The sequence below is a fragment of the Monodelphis domestica genome, chromosome 1 (genome assembly GCF_027887165.1).
Source record: "Monodelphis domestica isolate mMonDom1 chromosome 1, mMonDom1.pri, whole genome shotgun sequence".
Classification (NCBI taxonomy): domain Eukaryota; kingdom Metazoa; phylum Chordata; class Mammalia; order Didelphimorphia; family Didelphidae; genus Monodelphis; species Monodelphis domestica.
The window spans coordinates 153,606,923-153,628,410 of NC_077227.1; the positions used below are offsets into that span (position 1 = coordinate 153,606,923).

The 21,488-nt window shown below is 38.4% G+C and overlaps 1 protein-coding gene and 1 long non-coding RNA gene across 26 annotated transcripts in view; one reads left to right on the forward strand and one right to left on the reverse strand.

The window, feature by feature from the left end:
• The first annotated feature begins 4 nt into the window (after positions 1-4).
• LOC130457880 (uncharacterized) lies at positions 5-13,657 on the forward strand. Its single transcript, XR_008917129.1, has 2 exons — positions 5-226; positions 10,573-13,657. It is a non-coding gene; the product is annotated as an uncharacterized LOC130457880 (long non-coding RNA).
• The window catches only part of HERC1 (HECT and RLD domain containing E3 ubiquitin protein ligase family member 1), a 242,772-nt gene continuing 229,626 nt past the window's right edge, over positions 8,343-21,488 (reverse strand). For all 25 annotated transcript variants that reach the window (XM_056820227.1, XM_056820224.1, XM_056820228.1 and 22 more), the window contains 6 exons: positions 21,264-21,429; positions 20,047-20,123; positions 19,351-19,603; positions 18,770-18,922; positions 10,621-10,926; positions 8,343-9,008 (listed from right to left, as the gene is read on the reverse strand). In XM_056820227.1, coding sequence (XP_056676205.1) covers positions 8,823-9,008; positions 10,621-10,926; positions 18,770-18,922; positions 19,351-19,603; positions 20,047-20,123; positions 21,264-21,429 — 1,141 coding nt within the window. In that variant the 3' untranslated portion in view covers positions 8,343-8,822. The remainder of the gene's footprint in view (positions 9,009-10,620; positions 10,927-18,769; positions 18,923-19,350; positions 19,604-20,046; positions 20,124-21,263; positions 21,430-21,488) is intronic.

Here is a 21,488-nt window from a genome sequence, read left to right on the forward strand (position 1 = left end):
TCCATTTACACTCATCCCTATTGCACTTTGTTATTAGAATTCAGCATGTTGAGACCCTTTCGGGTCCTGCCTCTTGGCCCCTTCGCTAGATGTCACGTGCCAATTTAACGCTCGGGCCAGAACCATTGACACTGACGCTGAATCTGACGGGTGCCCAGACTGAACTAGCGTCTCGGGGTCTCCCGCTGCCCCACCAGGCGAACATGAGATTTTTGATCAGAACCAGGTAAGACCGGGGCCCCAGTTCCCTGAAGGCAATAAAAGCACACCCTGGGATCGCATTAGCATTTTTCCCTCCTTTGGGAGAGATTTCTGGCTTCCCAAGAGTAGCGTTAAGAAGCTCTTATTCTGTCCGCCCCTCCCCCCACCCCCACTGGGGAGGTGCCTGAAAACCAGTTAAAGTCGCACAGCCCGCCCAGGAAAGAGCGGGTTCCCTCCGGAGAGGCCGGGGGCTGCCACCCCCACCTAGACCCATGCCCCATGAGAGATGAGCAGAGCTCCTTTCGCTGGCTGCTCCCCAGGGTAAGATCTCATTTCATGCCCGAATGGAACCTGAAGGAGGAGCTGTGCGGGCCCCCGGCGCACCCAGGTCTGGAGAGGGCGAATTGGGGGAAGGGCCCTGCGGACACGAAGGCTGGACTCTGAAGCGGACGGCACGTCCTTCATGGGGAGGTACCAGAGGGCCAGGGGTCCCGCGGCTCCCTCTCCTCCGAGCAGTACGGCAGGGCGGCTGGATTAGGCCGCTCGGGGCACTCCCTGGTTACTGGTGACGGGGCTGCTGACTGACAGGTGGCCAGTGAGGAGTCTCTCCCTGTGGGGCACGGGGCCCCGCTTTCTGGTCCACGGCCCACAAGTTCCAGTCCCCGAGGCGGCATGCGTGACGCGTCCTGCTGAGCTGGAGCCCGGAGACCAAGGGAGGGGAGGAAGGGAAGCTCCAAAGTCTGGGAGGGGAGGAGGCCCAGCCGCGGCGGCTCTGATCCCCGGATGTTCTCCTTTCGCCCGCTCTCTGGCGGAGTCCTCAGCAAGATCAGTTAGGGAGGAGCCCCATGGGGAGTCCTTGTTCTTGGCGCCATAACTAATAGTTCCCGGTGGGCATCTGCCAGGGCCGGGGAATCCTTGAGGGAAGGAGCTCCAGCGCAGCGCCCCCAAATGAGCCGTCCAGACCCCAGGCCCAACCTGCCGCTCGCCAGCTCAGCAGAATGACTTCGGAGTTGAGCTCTGGTCTCTCCACACAACTCCAAGGGGGCAGGAGGACCAACTGCTGCCAGCTGAGGAGGGCACAGAGGCGGGGTGGCTTGGGCAGATACAGCTGGGAAGCGAGGGGGAGAGCCGCGCAATCCTGCCCTGCTAGGTGAGCTGAAGGCAAGGACATCTCCCAGGGCAAGCTTTGGATGCGCTCCGAAAACATCCAGTTAAGAAATCCTTTCTTAGGATAGCCAGGCTGTGGGGGTGTTGAGAAAACTGTGTAGGGAAATCCAGAACCAAGTCTGGGGCTTGTTGGCCCCAAGTAAACCCGAGGCATTCTCTGAAGCTCCTGCCCCACATCTGGACCATTTAACAAAGCCACATTGGGCAGATCAGGAGTAAGGGGCCCCAGGGGTTCTTGGGAGTGTATGGATGGGCCCTTTCAGAAAACTGCTGATTTTTGTGGATTGGGCCCCAAAGAAGCCCACCCCCTGAAGTTAACACCAAGTAATATTAGGTCCTCAGGGCGTGCCAGGCCTAAACTCATCTTCCAGAGTTCAAATCCAGCCTCAGACACTGGCTGTGTGACCCTGAGCAAGTCCTTTAGCCCTCTTTGCTTCATCTTTCAATGAGCTGGAGAAGGAAATGGCAAACCACTCCAGCACCTTTACCAAATAAACCCCAAATGGGGCCGGGATACACCTGAAAATGAGGGAACAACAAATATTAGGCCCCAAGGATGGCGGAAGTTACATTTATTTTAATAATGAGAAAGCAGGAGTAATACCAGCTCCTCCTACAGCAACCTGTGCTGCCCATGAGAAAGGCAGAGAGCTGAGGTCCAAGGGGACTGCCAGGATGTAAAGTTTGTCTTCTATTCCTGGGGTTCAGACCTCTGAACCCTCCCTCACACCACCACATCATGGGGGACAGACTTGAAAGAGGGCTTTGATCCATATTCCCATGCTGATGGCAGGCTGATGAGGCCCTGGATGAGATGGTGACTGAAAGGAGAGACAAAGGATGAAATCAAACGTTCAGAGAATCCAGGGTCTGAAGTAATCCCTCAAGTTCAAGGAATGTAGCAGGCAGAGAAAACAAGAGGATTCTGGGGAAGAGTCTGGAATAAGCTGCTGGCATTTGCTTTCTCCTCATCTTCCTCCTCATGTTGACTTATCAGGCTCTTCAAGACATGAAGAACTGCCATTTCCCTCCTGGACTTCCTGCTGCACTTCTGGCCCACCCTCCTGCATTTAGCAAATCCCCTGTAAGTCCACATCTTTCAAGTGGGGCCTAAAATGAACTCCAGCAATAAGGTTGAAAGCAATCCCTTCCCTTGGATCCTCATGTTCTAAGGACAATGTTTTTGGAAGTCTTTGTCCATAAATACTAGGTTAAATGCCAGAATAAGAAAATATAGGCTTCCATGAGAAGCAAGTTTCCTGCAAAGCATCCATTTACTTTATCACTTTTTAAAAGCAGGTCATTATCTGTTCTTGGCCCTAGTTGGTAATAAACAGATGACCCAGTGTCATGCAATCATCCTTTGTCCTGAGTGGTGGGTTCAGATGATTCAAAGTGATCCCTCCCTGGGTATGGCACAGGAGACTTCTAAGGCTAAATGGAAATGGTACATTGAAAGCTCACCCCTGCACTGGTCTCCACTATTAAATGGTCCCCACAGATAGGTGGCGACTATGCCAGAGACTGAGGCCTCCGGCCCAAGCCCTAGAACCCTGCTAGCCCAACACTCTCCCTTCTAGGAGCCGGAGGAATGCCCCACACCTAATGAAAGACTGGCCCTCAGCAACCACTAATCCAGGCACAAGGGTAGAGGCTAGGTATGGGGGTCTTGGGAAATCCTTCCAGAGGCCTGAGCTCCAGGTTGCATGGGAGAGGACCTCAAGGAATGGGGCAGAGATGGTTTTCCTCTACAATGATTTCTGAGCAGTGTGTCTGGTCGGGTGTTCTATGGTTTGAAGAAAACAGAACAAACAGAACAAAAGCTCTCTCTCTCTGGGGTCAGGACTAGTGCAGAGATTTTGCTGTGTCCCACAGTAGACCGTTACTATTGGGACATGTTGAATCAAGTTTGAAAGTGGGAGGTGGGGTGGGTCTATAGCCAATATGGACATTGGAGTGGTGATATCACTTTGTGCTGGACATGAGACCAGATGATCCTCTAACACAGGGATAAGGAAGCTATTTCCTGACCAACTGGGCTTTCTTTGTCCATTGGAGCAAATACCTAACACGAGTGGCCATTGATCTGTCCCTACCAGGCAAAATGGCACCCTTCCACTTCAGGGCAAGAGCTTTGCTTATCCTAATAAGATCATGCACCTGACACACTTAAAATCTAAGGAGGCCTATCTGATATAGTGGTTTCTGGGATCCAGTCTACAGGAAAACTTACTTGTTGGAAACCAACAGGTTTTGGACACAATTCCAATTTATCCCCTCCAGCCCTTCCTGATTCCTTCTGCAGGTTAGTTAACTTTGCCTCATGCCTAATGTCCCCTTGGGAAAGCTTTGTCCATCCTAGAAAAATAGCGGCAGCATTCCCTCAACTGGCAGGCTTCCTTTCCTCTGGCATAATTTAGATAACTCTTCCCCGACAGGGCTTACAGGACCATGAGGTGGTATTGTTGGGAGGTGCACTGCTTTCTGATAGCATGAGAGAAATGAAAATATTGATATGACCATAATGTATGTATACTTACTTGGAAGAAAGGGGATCTCCTAGCTGATCTGGTGGTAATTCTCACCCCTGCATGGGTAGGAGTTCTCATTTAAACCTTGTAGAAGGGGATGCAGTCTTTCTGCAGGAGTCTCTTAAGGGGGACAGGATTTTCTATCCTGCCCCCAACTGCTGCTCTCAGCAAAGGGGGAAGGTCTTAGTGGGTGATCCAAGAAATGCTGAATGGAGGGCAGAATTGAGAGAACATTGGCTTCATGCAAAGGCATACGACATCTTAAGCCACTTTACTAATGATAATCCTGATGGATGAAGAATTGATTGTGCTCCAAGTGTCATTATCTGTGTAGACCCTGAGGTTTCTGGTATTGCTCTTATTCACCATTACCATCTTTAATCAGGAGAAAAAGCTGTGGGTGGTAGTCATATTACTCTGGCTCATCTCATCCTCACCATCTTGCAAAGAGAGACCCACATCAATTACATTTGAATGAATGCAAATGACTTTGTGGCATCACCCATCAGGACACTCGATATTTGAGATCTAAGGCTTGAACCTAACAGGGGAGGAAAAGCCTAGATTTCTGACTCATCATCCTTTTTTTTAAATTTGTTTTTCTTTAATATGACTCTTTAGGGGTTGAGGAAAGGATTTTTGCTTCCTTCTTTTTTCCTTAGTTCTCCTTATATGAAGATGATTGTCCAGTGCAAGTCTTCATTTATTTATTTATTTTTTAACCAGTGCAAGTCTTGAAAGCATTTAAATGGTGCAATGTATTTTAGAAGAGCCATAGGATCTTGTCATTGTTGGGGACATATGTGATGATGGGTGCAGGGTTTCCTTTCTAGCTTCAAAATTTTAGTCACAAGATCGTCAATATGATTCACTTAATTCTCACAATTAAACATTGTTCCTTCAATTTCATACAATTTTCCCCCCTTTTGATGTGGGGGAGTAACCACTTCTCCCATGGATAACTTATCTAAAAGCCAAATCTATTAGGTTTTTTCACATATGTAAGTCAGGTTATTAAAAGGCCCTTTCCTTTTTGAGATTGCTTGGCCACTTGAAGGTCATTATAAAGTCCCACCCATATGGACATCTACTGGTTCAATAATCCTATTAAAAGGAAATGAAGTTAGTTTGACATAATGTGTTACTGATGAATTCATGCTGGCTCTTTGTCATCATCCCTTCTCTTTTTAATATTTAGCAGTTATCTCTTCAATGCTCCATTCTAGAATTTTGACAGGATGAAGGAAAACTCACTAGACTATAGCTTGCAGACTATTCTGTTTTTTGAAAATGGGGACATTTGCCCTTCTCCAGTCTTGTACACTTCATCATTTTTGAAATTCTTTCAAAAATCACTGACAAAAGCTCAATAATCATCACATCTGTCATTTCTTGCAGATCCCAATGGTTTAGTTCATCTGGGCCAGGTGACCTGCTATCAAGGACAGCTAAGTACCTTCTTTCCATCTCTTGATACATCTTGACTATCAAAAAAATCTGTTAGTCATTTTTGTTTTGTCCTTTCCAGTGTAAATAAATCATCATTCTACTTTGCAGAGAAAATAGAAACAAAATAACAATTATTATAATAACTATAACAATTGAACAGCTCTGCTTTTTCTCTTTATCAATTATCAATATCCTATCCTCCTCTCCAAGTAGAGATTTCATCTTTTTGGGGGATCAAAATCCTTTTTCTTGTCCTTAGGTTTTCTTGCCAGCTTCAGTGCATTCTCAACTTTTTTTATAGTCATCCTCTACCTGGTCTTTTGCACATTTTTTTTTCCAATCTAAGCTATTTAGCTTCCTTTTCCACATCAACCTTTTCAGATAAATCTCATTTTTCTTCCTCTTTGGAATTGCTTTCCCTTTTTGTCTTCAGAATTTCATTCTTAAAAATTTTTTAAAATTTACTTTAAAGCCTAAACCCCAAATCACATACCCCTATATATAGATGTGATAAGTGATGTCATACATTCTTTTGCATCAGAACTTCATTCTTGAGAAACTCTCATCCTACCCAAGCTGACTTCACATGAAGGATTTTTTTCCATAACATATTTCCTTTGAACTCTTTGAAATCTTAACTTCCCCAAATTTAAGGATCATGTCTGACTAAACCAAGATTTCCTCTCCTCCATCACAAACACTCGGATGGAGTGATCATCCTGCCCTGCCAAGATTCCCATAATTTCCACCTCAATAACCATTTAACTTTGATAGTGAGAATTATTATATCAAAAAACAGAACTTCCCTTTTGTTGGTTCCACCACTGTTCAAAAGATGAAATTATCATTAAAGTAAGTTATGAAATTGCTAGTTGCTCTGCTTTGGGTAGTAAAGCATTCTGGTAGATACCTGGATAATTCAAGTCCCTCATTATTATTACTATATCATGCTTTTGCACAGGCTTGTGATATTTTTAAAAAATTTCTTGATCTCCTTTCTGCCCAGGTGATCTGTAGTATATTCCCATAACAAGAATCACTCCTGTTTCTCTTTTCAGTGATTTCACCCAAATAATCTCTCCATCATGTTTCTTCTCCATGGTTTCTGGATTTCCACAATGGTGCCCCATTCTAAATGTCTCATTCTCTTCTTCTGAATAAAATATACCTATGTAGAGCCCATATTCCAATCTGGGGTTTCATACCACAAAAGTCTCATGTTATACCCAAGAGGTCAAATTTGCCTCCTTGCATTAGTTAGGACCTCTAGTAGTTCTTGTTTGTTGCTTGCCGTTTAGGAATTTGTATATGGATGCTTGAGGACATAGGTTTTACTACTGATTCCTTTCTTGGATTTTGCCTTGTGATTATTTTGTGGGTGTCTCAGCAGCTATTGTTCTTCTGTATAATACCTAACTTGGCAGATATTCATTTTTTATTTAATTAGCTTTCAACTGACTCCTAGCAGGTATACTAATTACATAGGTGCCTTTTCCCTTCCTTTTCTTTGTAACATTCCTATGTTCTCTAGCTTCGAGTCAAAGCCTTAGCCTCCTCCATTTCAGAAGTCTTTTTTTGTTGTTCTCATTGAAGCCTCGCTTCTGTTTTCTTTAGGAACCCATCGTCCTCCCCAACAACCTAGAATGTGGAAAAGTATGCTTATCTCTTCACCTCCTTCAAATGGGAAATCAGGCTATGCTTGGAGCAGGGAAAAGAATCATTTAACAGTGGTAGAAAACAAAACAAAACATAGTATTCCTTGATAGAAGTCACTGCACAATTTTGTCTACTATCCATAACGTTACTATTTTTAGCCCTGTCTCTTGAAATAATCAGTTCTAAATCAAAGACAAAAGCCAAAACCAAATCACACTTGGCCTTACCATCCTCAATACATCAGCAATAAAATACAACACAAAATAACAAAAACCCACACACATATTATGATTATATCCCTGATCTGTTGACGTCTACTAGTAGAATTAGGAGGCTTTGGATTATTTTCTTCATTCTAAAGACTGTATAAGTCAGAGCAACTGTGAAAAGAGCTAGAGAATAAAAAAGAGAATAAAATGAAACTGACATTTAGTTTTTTCTTAAAACAGGAGAACAAGTTCCAAATGACACATACTTTACCAAGAACTTGTTATATAAAGGAGTTAAAAACATTCTTCAGGTGCAATCTCATCCCAACCACTTCACATCCCATTCTAGTTTATCAAAATACAGAGAGATCCCCAGTCACGTATTCACAAATTCTCAAATGACTGATAAAGGAATGGTATCCTCTGACTTGCCTGTCCATCCAAAGTGTGTTGGCAATGGTCTTCTTTACTTAACATATCTTCTACAGCTATCAGCCATACTCTTCAGCCCCAACCCACACAAGTAGTTTTTAAATTTAATTTCTTGGTATTCATGGTATTAAGCACCTGGGTACAATGAGGTACCCCCCCCCCAATTCCTCAAGGATCTGTGGTTTCATGAGGGTAGGTATATCTGTCAACAATGCTGAACAAATTCCTCTAGGGATTTGGCATATGGTATCTGAGAAATGCTGTTGTCTTCAAAGGTCATCATGCTGTAGCCAAAACCTAGTGATAAGCCTCTCTGAATTTAGCTAGGCTGGTTCTCTAAATTCATCTGGTCCTGAACAGCCAGACATCTGTCACTGGACTCATACTATTTTCAGTCTTAAAGGAAAAACAAAAACAAAAATAAAACCTATTCACTGGAAGAAGGACTTGAATCTTGGATTCTCAAGATAGAAATCTGATGTGCTAATGATAAGTATCCAGGCACTCTAGCTAGGCTAAAAATCTTGATTCCAAATGGACAAAATTCATATCTTTACTCACCAACCTGACAAGGCTCTTGCAACACAGAAAATCTCACTTTCTCTCTTTCCTAATCTCTGCCTCAATGATACCGTTCTTGTCAATCACTTGAGAGAGACCCACATGAATGGATGTTAACAAAATCATCACACAGAGATTCTTGAATCTGCTTTATTTCTCTGCATAAGGAACCCTGCACAGGCAATTGAAATTAAAACAAAATAAATATATGAATATTCATGTAAAACTGTCCTTTCTAATGAACAATTATACACAATGTACAACTTCATGTTCACTGGGAGGGCTTACAAATGTACCATTCCCAACCAAAAATGCACCAAATGGCTCCATGCAAACTTATCAAAAGTGACCAAAATATGGAGGGGGATTTGGGGAAGGGAGAAAACCTTACCGAGAGCACTTTTAATTTCTTTTTTTTCTTTTTTTTTACAATCACAGAAAAATAAAAACATCTATTCTCTTTTGTTGTTACATTTAGAGTTAACTAAATGTGGCCACTGTTTATAATGTTGGTTTATGCTCCTAAAACATTTTATGTTTACCATAAAAGTGTGTTGACATTGAATTGGAATTAGGCATTATTCTGTAATAAAAGGAAGATGATTTTGTTCACAGGTTAATAATCTGTGTCTGAGCCCTCTGCATTGTCCACATTGCGGGAGAGCATGTAATTGTCCATATCTATCGACCTGCAGTTATTGATTGCATAGCGCAAACGCTCTGCCATGATTAGCTGACTGGAGTAAGGTGGAAGCCTCAATTGAAAGAAACAGGTCTGTGAGGTAGGCAAGCTGTCATAAGGCTGTAGAGAGAAGAAAAAGAAATCTATAAGTATGGTTATTAAAAGAACAAAAAAGGACACTCTTCATGCCACGCATCTTTTCCTGCTAAGCATTACATTTCCGTTATTCTCTTTTCATAATCATAACCTAAACATGAATAATCCTGGACTATAGAGAGAACTATGATTACAACTATGACTGCAACTACTACTACAATAGTCATACTTTTCTCAAACTCATCAGGATGTGAAAAGGCATCTCTCTATTGAACCTCAAGCCATGTCAAGTTTGGCCTACTAGAGGAAATCAACAAATATCTCATTTTCTCTGGTGCACTTCTTTTGGCATACATCCTGTTAGTTCTCAATGCCATAAACACAGACTAGCTGCCAGGATGCCATATTTGGAGAAGAAAAAGGGTCAGTCCAGTAGCAGAAGTAGATAAGATTTTATATTTCTAATAAAGGATTTCATATTAAAAATTGTCAAGCTGTAAACAAACAGAACTAACTACCAATTTCTTCTACAGAAAAAAGTATAATGAGATAGGGATGATTAAATTAAGTTTCAAAACTTAAAACTATCTGAACAGCATAAAGAACACATTAAATTGTTAAATTTTCTAGGTGATTGAAGATATTTATTAGAGAAAATAACCAGCATATTAGTTATTGCTGAGGTTGATTGTACTTGTGTATATCAAATTTTAAAAAGGCACTGAAGCACTGTTCTTTTTCAGAAGTAAATGTATACTGACTATTTTCCTCACTTTTTTTCTCTGAAATGCTAAAAAATATTTTCTACTTATAGTTTCTGGCAAGGACTTAAAGTGAAGAAAATATGAAAGAAAAATCTCTCTCATAGGGCTTCTTGAGTCTGGACTCAACTAAAAGATAGACAAGGGAAGAAACAGTGTATACAGGAATTGTATTTGAGAATGAAGATCAACGGATGTTGTCACAAAAGATTTACTACAATGAATCTTGGTGAGATGACCACTTTTCTTGCGGAGTGAGCCTGATTTTCGGTTGTAGATTTTATACTCCAAACAACAGAGCCTTCCTATTTTAAAGTCATCTACGATACACTGGTCATAGATATTTATATGGACCTGCATTAAGCTTCTTCCATCAATCAGGATGCAGAAATAAAGCCTTCTGTTTCATCTACAAATGACTTTTCAAGCATAACAGAAAGTCAAATTTTGTTAAATCAAATCATGACATTGTTTAGATTCAAATTCATTTTGGAGAATACTTCAGTAACTAAAATTTAATCTCTAATGGAAAGTCATACTTTAGTGCAATAAATGTTCAAAGATGATTTGTGAAAGAAGTAAACAAAATGAGGATTACAAAATGATTGATCATTTCAACTCTGAATATGGCTCTGGAAGATTCTACATTAGGAAATGCCATGCAAGTAGAATTGGGATTCAATTTCTGAGAAATTTATTATAGTAAATTACTGCCCTGGATGGGTCTGATCACTTATTAAGAAGGAATTTGGAAATCTTTATTAAAATCAGATAGATTCTGAGTTTCCATGAGAACAACAAATAACTTGATTTTTCTTTGTTTTAAGCATTAAAAGCAATAATGAAAGGCAAGGTCAAAACAAAGAGGAACTTACCCTATCAACCTTCATGATCTGGAATCGCTGAGATATATCTGCAGTGTTGGCTGGCAGCCGAGACCTCCCTGACACAAACCTCATGAAAAGGACTCTCTCTTCATTGGAGAACTCTTCCAAGGTATGCCAGAACCACTGCACCAACTGATGCTGTTCATCCACTTCCCTGTATCGGACAACTTTCTTCAGAACCTCAACAGAGATCTCAGGCATTCCACAGACCATCTGCTCTAGCTGCTTTGCAGTCAAGAGGGATAACAAGGGGACTGGGATGATCCATGACATTCCTTCTCGGACAGCAGCTACCTGAAGCCCCAAAAGAGTTTGAAGGACAATTCAATGATCTCCTGTTTAGCCACACATGATACTTGTAAGGAATGATTTCCTTCCACTCCTCAGGATCTTCCCTTTGTCAAGCCACAAATCTCCAAATGCACCAGGACATTACTTTGAATTTTCCCAACCTGGAATGTTCTCCCTTCTCCTCTGTGAAATCACTTTACATCCTATTTTTTAGTCACTTATTGTTATATGAATGTCTTGACTTTTCTACAAGACTAAGACCCTTGAAGACAAGGACTGTGTCCACTAGTTTCTTTTATTTCTCTCATAACAACCAGCACAACACTGAGGCACATATGGCAGGCCCTCATTTATAACTGTGGAAATGGCTGGATGCTGCACAGAATATTTACAAGAGATAGAAGTCTGGTGTGGTACAATGAAAAGAGCATCAGATCTGGAGTCAAAGCACCAGACTCAAATCACACAACTGAGATTTATACCCTGTGTGACTAAAAGGCAAATCACTTCACCCTCCTGGGTTTCAGTCTCCTCATCTATAAAATGAAAGAGGGTTGGAGTAGATAACCTCAGTGGTCTCTTCAAGCTGAATATCTATAATACTGGGTTTGTAGGTATGTACAAGATGATCCACATTCTAGAAGCTTATTAGTAAGACTCATATTATACATACATTAGATAGAATAATAATAATAATAAAAAAAAACTAATGACATTTACATAATACTTTTACAATTCACAAAACATTTCTCACAGTAGCATTCAGAAAAAGGTGGTACAAGTATTACCACAGATGTGGACAACTGAGGATCTGAAAATTTTATATTATTTGTTCATGGTCTTGGCTAATATTCTATGCTAGATTCAATTCCCAACCCAAGGCACTTTTTCTCCTAGGCCACACTGCCTCCCAATGACATATGACAACTGTATACAGTTAATTTTATGTTTTACATAAATTTTAATTTAATTCAAAATCATAAACTTAATATTCTTAGAAACTGAAGTCATGCAATGTAAGCAAATACACATCTATGATTGCCAGTATCAGTTATTATACTAGGCAGGTCTATGCCCCAAAAGAGTTTATATTCTATAGGGAGAGACAATGTATAAAACCAATTAAATGCATACAAAAGAAATACAAAGTAAGTTGAGTGAGAGGAGACAGTAGCAGAGGGAAAAAAGAGAGGTCTCATAAAGAAGGTAAGGTTTATCCTGAGCTTTGGAGGAAATTCAGGAGTCTAAAGGGTGGAAGTCAGTATATTTCAGGCAACGTAGACTGGAGACAACATGTGTTGTAGTCAATGACTGCAGCACCTCATAAATATAATATCATGTGTAAGGAATAGCAAAGCAAATAGAAAAGGCAAGGAATAGTGAGGCAGTAGGTCTGGTTGGTCTAAAGAGTCCAAACAGAGGAGTTTTTATTTGATCTTATATGTGAGAGGGAGTCAATGGAGTTTATGAAACAAGGAAGTTACATAGTCCCATCTGTGTTTTAGGAATATCTCTTTGGCAACTATATTGAGGATGGATTAGAGAGGGGAGATCTTTGAGGTTAGGAAACTAATTTGTATACTAATGAAATAGACCAGGCAAGAGGGGATAAGAGGCTTGAACAAGAGTACTTGAGAGAAGGGGTTGGATGCAAGTGACATCAAGAAGACATTGCAAATGATTAGACATTTGAGGTGATGGTGAGAGAGAGTTGAGGATGACTCCAAAGTTTATACCCATGTGGTGGAAGAATTTAACACAAATAAGTAAATTCAGGAAGAGGTCTAGGAATGGGGGAAAAAGAAAATTCTTGTATTAGTCATGTCAAATATGAGATATCTATAAGTTACCCAGATCAAAATGTCCAAAAAGGAGTTCTTAATATAGAAAAGAGATAAAGATTAGATATAGAGGTCTAGAAGTCATCTATGTAAAGATCATTGAACCCATAAGAACTGATGAGTTTACCAAGATTATAGAAAAATAAAATAGGATTCAGAACAAATCATCTGCGTATATTCAAGCCAAAAAACATGATTCACTAACACAATAGTAGAGCAAAATTTGACTACTAAAGCTGACTCCTGTTTTCAATGAGAACAAGAATAAAAAACAGCAACAATAACTAGGGTTACTACAAGTTACTACCCCCATTTTATAGAAAAGGAAATTGAGTTGTAAATGGCCACAGTTAATAGGTATAAGAGGAAGGATTTAAATCTAGGTCTTCCTGAATTCAAGTCCAGAATTCTATCCATTATGCCCTCTAGTGTTACTATAATCTCCTGAAAATAGAAGTTTTAATACCTGCTTAATATGAACAGGGGTTACTTAAAAACTGCTATCATGAAAAATGGAGAGCACTGAAAATTTAAAACTAAACTTTTCAAATACTCAAGAGAATATCATAAAGCCTACTAGATTTAACAAATACTTTTTCTGCAGAGGATATCATTAAGAGGCTAGCACTGGATTTTATAACTAAATCCTCATCCAATAAAGGATTTAAAATTCAGATTAAAAATAACCTCAGCCTCATAAAGGCATGTTTCTATCCAGTGAAGAACTGGAAGACTAAGATTTCTTATGTACTGTTTATAGTTGCTTTATGAGACACCAGCAGCATCTACTGTACAAAGTAACCAAAAAGCATGTCTGCCATTGATACTGCAATGATACTGCAATGATAAGCAACATTTTTGCCCAGGTAAAATTATATAATGTGGTTATAAAGTAATGAGGCTTTTATTTTTTTTAAACAAATACACCACAGCAACAACAAAAAAGACTACAAGTTTAGGTAACTTTTACACATATCATTGGGGAAGAGTCACATAAACAAATGATGCAAGTGATCACAAAAGATAAAAACAATCAATTCTGACTATAGAAACCTGAAAAACTTTTGAATGAACAAAACTCAGGCAGATAGGATAACAAAGGAAAACTGCTGATGGCAAAAAACCCCCATCTTTCTATCATATATCTATGATAAGTGTTGGCTATTTAATATTCTAACACTCTAGATCCATTTTTCAATGGATAAATGGTCAAAAAATATTCACAAACAGTTCTCAAAAGAACTGCAGACTATTAAGACATATAAAAGAATGCTCCAGATGATTAATAATAAGAAAAATACAATGCAACACAACTCTGAGGCTTTACCTCACACCCAGTAAACTGTCAATAATGGCAAAGATGGAAAGAAACAAAGCTGAAAAAAGCAGATATAACAATACACTGTTGATAGAGCCATGAAGTGGTCCAATCAGTATACCAAGAGAACCTCAAATGGGTTACATGATTTAGACATCAAGAGTGAAATCAAAAGCAAATCAGCAGAGCAAACAAAAAAAGTTAATTGCCAGAATCTATGGCTGGGGGAAGCTTTCATGACCAAGGAAGATATAAAGAGTTTCACAAGAGTAAAAATGGGTAATTTTACTTATATAAAGTTAAAAAGGTTTTGAACAAATAAAGCCAATGCAGCAAAAATTAGAAGAGCAGGAAAAAAATCTTTATAGTAAATTTCTCTGATGAAGGTCTCATTTCTATGATATATAGGGAATGAAGTCAAATTTACAATATTAAGAGCCATTCCTCAATTGATAAATGGTCAAAGAACATAAACAGGCAGTCTTCAGAGGAAGAAATTAAAGCACTTAATAGCCATATGAAAAAAATCCTCTAAATCACTAATAATTAGGCAAATGGAAATAAATAACACCAAGGTTCCACTGCATGCCTTTAGATTGGTTAAGAAAACAAACTATGAAAATGTTGGAAGGGCTGTAAGAAAACAGGTATGCTGATGCATTGGTGGTAAAGTTATATTCAATCATTCTAGAATTATGGCCCTAAAACTACAGACTGTGCAGATCCTTTGACTCAATGATACTGCTACTAGGTCTACACCTCAAAAAGTTCAAAGAAAGAGGAAAAGGAACAATACATAGGCAAAAGTATTTATAGCAGTTCTTTTTGTGGTGGTAAAAAATTGGAAACTGAGGAGATGTCTATCAATTGGGGATTGCTGAACAAGTTATGGTATTACGAATGCAATGGTTACTATTGCATTATAAGAAATGATAAAGGGGATGACTTCATGGAGACCTGCAAAGACTTGTATAAATCAATCCAAATGAAGTGAGCAGATATCCAGGAAAGCAATTTAGAGAGCAATGCCATAAAGATAATAAAATCTGAAAGATTTAGTAACTAATCAACACAAAGACTAATCAATTCCAAAGGATCATGATGAAACATGCCTTTCACCTGCAGGCAGAAGAAGCTGATGGACTCAAGAGTACAGCACATTTTCTTTTCTTTCAATATGACTAATTAAGGAACTTGTTTTGTACGACTATACATTATTTGTAATATGTTTTTAATTGGGGGAGGATGATGAAGAGAATTTGAAACAAATAAAAATTTTAAAGATACAATAAAATGTTAAAAACAAACAACAAAACCTGGGACATAGAACAGGACAGAGAAACAGATTCCTTTATTTCAGAAATTGTCAGAAATGAGGCAGCTAGATGGCTCAATAGATAGAAAAATCAGATCTAGAGATGGGAAATCCTCAGTTTGAATCAAGCCTTCAAATACTTCCTAGCTGTGTGGCCCCAGACAAGTCACATTATCCTCATTACCTATCCCTTACTGCTTTCTCTACCTTGGAACTTATACTCGGTATCAATTTTAAGACAGAAGGTATGGGTTGAAAGAAATGAACATATTACAACCAGAGGGAAAATATAAACAGAAAAAAGGATGACAACAATATGGCATGAATAGAACAAAAGATTTAAAAGTCAGAACTAAAAAAGAACTGATGAAATGACAAGTGGATAAGGCAGAACAAATGATTGAGCACATGCAAATCTCTGAATGTTGCAATAAACAAATGAAGCAGAATATTCAGGGCAGATGTTTGAGTAGCATTTGGGAAAGGTAAAAAAATGGCCAGCAAATGAGAAGTAGCATAATGTACATAAATAAGGGTATTTATCCAGGGAATCATAACAGAAATATTATGTCTTGTAATGTTATTAATTACTATTGGCTTAGATTATATATTTAATAGCACCTGCCACAATCTCTGAAGATAATTCCAAGGATGTTACAAAAAATATTTTGAGCAAAAGCAACATCACTGGAATCAATGTATTGCTTCCTAAAGTAAAGGGATATATTAGGATATATTAATTCTAGGATGTGCATCAAAAATCATTCTTCTTACTTTATAGTAGAACAGAGAAAGAATAAAATGATGCATGATCCCATGATCTGAATTGAGTGATAAGTCTCAAAGCTTTCAAGTACATCTGTTGGATCCTTTGTTCACCTCTGCCAGCCAGGGATTAGGAGTGTTTGTACAACTTTTGTGGGTATAAGGGTACATCTTGGCAATACCCTTACTAGTATATTTTGGGTTGATGTAGATGGAGATGATAAAATCAAATATATAAGATATGGAATAGGTAAGGGTGAGGGGATGGTGGTATTTCTTTTTGGCCAGGAATCAGCTTGGGGTCCCTCCTACCTAAGCTGAATACTCTGTCTGTCTTCCTTACTGGAAATTCTACAAGGGCATACTCACTAACCACAGTGGTCCCAAAAGGCTAAGTCCTGGACCCTCATCTACTTAACTTGATCTCATCAGGCAGCTGGTGGTATAATAGGTAAATCACTGGGCCTGGAGTCAGAAATGCCCGAGATCAAATCTGACCTCAAACACTTCCTAGTTGTGTGACCCTACCTAGATAAATCAATTAATCTCTGTATTGGCTTCTGTTTGCTCATCTGCAAAATGGGGAAAATAATAGCAGTCATCTCTCAGAGCTATGAGATTAAAATGAGACAACAATTATAAAGCACTTAGTACAGTGCCTAGGCACATAGTAAGCACAATAAAAATGTTAACTGTTGTTGTTAGCTTCTGACAATTTAATTACCAGCTCCATGCTTGTGATCTCAAATCTGCTTATCCAGTCCTAATCTCTCTACTTACTTCTAGACTAACATCTCAAACTCAACATGCCCAAAACTGAACACATTATCTTTCTCTTTAAACTTCCTCCTTCCAAACTTCCCAATTACTGTTAAGGGCACCAGCATTTTCTCAGTCTCAATCCTTGATTCCTTGCTCTCTCTCACTTTCCAGATCCAAACTTGTTGTCAGTCAGTGGATTTTGCTTTTGCAGCATTTTTTGAATGTGTCCCCTTCTCTCCTTTGACACTGTCCCCTATCTAGTATAGGCCCTGGTCACCTCATGCTAAGACTATTTAGCCTTGTTGGTGGGTCTCCCTCTCTCAAGTCTCTCAACTTCAATCCATCCTCCATTCAACTGCCAGAGCAGTTTTCCTTAAAGTACAAAGAACCCCACCATGTTCTCCCCTCAACTCAATAAACTCCAGTGGCTCTCTTATCACCTCTAGGAGCTGATTCAAAATCCTGTTAAATATTCGAGTTCTAATACTTGACCCTTCTATCCCTTCCCAGTCCTTTACACTTTATTATTCCCCTACTCCTCCTTCAATGTCAATTTCAATCTGGTGACCTTAGCCCTCCTTGCTCTTCCACAAACAAGACACTATCTCTCATTTTTCTGGCTGTCCTTCATGTCTAGAATGCTCTCACTTCTCCTCTCTGCCTCCTGACTTCTCTGCCTTCCTTCATAACCCATATATAACTTCTACAAAAAGCCTTTCCTAATCTTTCTTAATTCTAATGCGTTCTCTCTATTGGCTATTTCCTATTTCTCCAGCAGATAGCTTTGTTGTACAAATTTGCTGCTGCTTCTCCATTAGACTATGAACTCTTTGAAGGCAGGAACTCTTTTACCTTTCTTTGAATCCTCAGAGATTTAGCACAGTACCTGGCATGTTATAAGTAATTAATATTTGCTGACTGAATGACACCTTCTATGCTATGATAATAGTAGACTAACAGTTACCTTATATTTTCACAAGATCTTTTGGTCCAAAAGGTTTAACATTTTCTTATAAGTCAAAAACACCAGTGAAGTAGCTATAAATATGATAATTGGTTTTAAAGAAAAACAGAGAGAAATAAAATGATTGGCCAAGGTAACGGTCAGTATCAGGAAGAAAATTAAATGTACTATAGATTCTGTATTCTATGCCTCCATTTAGCTTTCAAGGAAATTCCAGATTATAACTAAAATTTTATTGACAAATAATTGGATTTCTATTTTCACTTGTTCTACATTATCTTTTCCCCAATGTTTATGCACTCATTCATCTATATAAATATTTATTGCCTAATGTCCTTACCTTTTCTTTGAATTTATTAGTAACTAATATTAAATACTAATACTTTATACTCATACATTAAGTACATAGGCATATAAAAATGTAAAAGTGCAGTAGCAAAGAAATGATATGTGCACATGTGTGTGAAGTTTATGTAATATTAAGTACTAAGGAAATTCAAAGTAAGGGTAATTGCATCATGGATAAATATTAGAGAAAAGCTATATGGAAAAGGTGATTCTTAACAATTGGAGTGAACAGTTCTTGATATAAAGATGACAAGCACTGAGTAGCGGCAAAGAAAGAGCTGGAAATCATTCAGATATTTTTAGGGAATTCTAAGAATAGGGTTGGTTGGAACAGTTGAAACATGCTGGGAAGAAAAAGGTATCATTAGAAATACTGAGTTATTACTATGAAAAGCCTTCACTTAGAATTTGTAATATAATACAAATTAAATATGGTAAATGTATATCCCAAAACTCGATAGCAACTTAAAAGCTGAAATACAAAATTCAGAATCATTGAGGACAAATTTTTCCAAGTAGAATATTCATCTCACCTGCCGGTCCATTTCATGAAGTCTATACTCAATAGCCCTTTCCACATACTCCTTTCTATTGGAAAATGTAAGTGGAATGCTATTCCCACCAGGGATAATAGGAACCATTTTGCCATCAGCACTCTGACCCACAAAAGAATCAAGAGGAATCATCTAGAAAGAGAGGATAAAAAGTATGCTTACAATACTTCTAAAATGCCAAAAATTTTAATGAAAAAAATGTAAAAAGATTTACTCTTTCATAGTATATGTAAAGCATGCATAGTTAAAAATATTCCCCAAACTGAGGTTTACTACCATATTGGCTGTACCAAAATCTGATCCTCCTACTGCTAATACATTACTTGGGAAAGGCTAGTAGTAGAAGCTGAGAGAGATGTGATTTTCTCCATTAACAGATATTTAAGGAGCAGCAAGTTGAGTTTACATTTGCTGCAGGTAAGTAAAGACATACAAGTCAAACCAAATGACAAATATTTGCCAGAACTTGAATTTTTAAAGAAATATTTCTATTAATTACTTCCAACTTATGTAAATTCTTCAATAAACCACAATAACAAGATGTTGCATATGCAATTTACCTCATGGAAATTCTCTTCAGTAATCCCACTGTCTTCAATGTGAAGAATGCTATTAAGGGTCTGCACATAGAGCAGATCCACTTCCTCTAGGTCCTCCAAAGTGAGTGGGATACAGCACAATTGTTTCCAAACCATTGGAGCCAAGTGGAGATCTAAAGGCTTCTTGGTACGGATAGCAACACCCATCAGAATACCCAAGAATTTAAACTGCATTAAGTGTTCATCTAAGAAGGCTGAAGGATTAAAAAGGAACCTAAACGAAAAAAAAAAAAAAGAAAGTGGACACACTTTTCCCCAGTTCTTTTAGTAATGTTAGGATGCAAAATTTATGAAATATCTAACTATCCAAATATATGGTCTTTTTTAAAAGTAAGAATATTATAGAGAACATAATAAATAAAAGATAAAATAAGGCAATTATTAGACTTGTTCCAGATAATGTATCTTCTATAAAATAACTTTTATTTATAATGGTTAAAATTCCATAAAGCAAAGAAACCAATAATTAAATATTACAAACTGTAAAGTGTTAAAGTTTTAGCCTCTTAGGATTATCTTTTAATGGACTTGTGGAATGAAAAATTTCTTAAGCCACAGACCATATGTGCTACCATTTAACAGATCAGATAACTCAAGATTTTATGATATAGATTGCAGAATTTACTATAAGTGTTCAGCAAATTCTTACTTACTTACCTGTCTCTGTTGTAACCCACTTCTGCTGTGGCATTTGGGGATGGAATAAGAAGGTCAACTACACCAGTTTCAAGTTCCTGTCAGATTAAAAATATATTTTCTTCAAAAATATCAATCAAGTGCCTCAACAAAATTAACTGAATGCATTTAAATCTTGTTTCCCAATTCATATCCCCCATTTCCACCCAGGGGAAAAATTTTATAGTGAAATGAAAATACACCAAAGTCAACCAGCTCTATACGTCTATATTTCACAGGTGTCTAAGTTTTCCATTTAAAATTAAATGAGGAAATCTATTTTCATGAGGATCAAAGTCAGAAACAAATGGTATGTGAATAGTTGGGAAAACCTATGAAAATTCTATGATTCAGTCAAAGAAACACCAGAAAAGCAGCTCCTGAAGTTACAGTTTTTTACTAACATTATTTAGTCAAAGATTCTTCATGTACAAGCTATGTATGACTAATAAATCTTGAAGCAATGACAATCAGAATTCTGTCAAAGTTAATATGGGGTCAAGGTTGCCAATGTGGACCTTGCTTTCAGAGAAAGGTCAAAACTGAGTTTGTGGGATTTTCTTTTTCTTTTCTTTCAACATTACTGTAAGCAACAAACATTATTTCCTGAGGAGCTCATGTCAAACTACCAAAGGGGTCCATGACATAAAAATTTTTTTGAAACCGCTGATGAGGTGGTAAAGTGTCAAGTAGATAGTGCACCAGGCCTGGAGCCTGGAGGATCTGGGTTTAAATCTGGCTTCAGTATTAATTCTAAGGCAGAAGGTATGGATATTTTTTTTTTAATTGAGCCATCTAGCTGCCTCTCCCAAAGATATTTTAATCTGGAATGGGTTGCACTCTGCCTTAGAGGACTGTACTCCTGACTTTTGCCCAAAGCACCAGCAAGACTAAGGGCATAGGTGCTTTCAGAATGTCAAAATATCTTTTTAAAAATCTTGGTCAAAATATCATAATGTAGATGCAAATACTAATAGAAAGCAAAAATACTGATACCTTTTTTACAAATCCTAATATTACTTATGTGTACTTAATAGCAATATTCATCTCAAACCTTTCTTAAGTGTCTCTACTAAGTTTAGGGCACTAAGTCATAAATATCTCCTTGCTAGTACTTGGTTCTCTAAGAAATTATCAACAAAAAACAAAATTGACTCTATATTACTGATTATTTCTAGCACACCAGACAGCAAAAATACCTGACACATTTCTGTAATGGTGTCATCAAACACTCCTCCAGCATCATCAGCACCTTCTCCAACCAACTTAACTTTCCAGGCTCGTGAGGGCAGACGAAGGTCTGAAGCATTGAGCTTAACCACTTGTCTTGCTATCTGTACAAAAATAGGCTTACATTTTCGACCTCTAAAAGAAAAGCAGAAAAGCAATAAAAACCAACTCTAACAAATTTTCACACATCATCA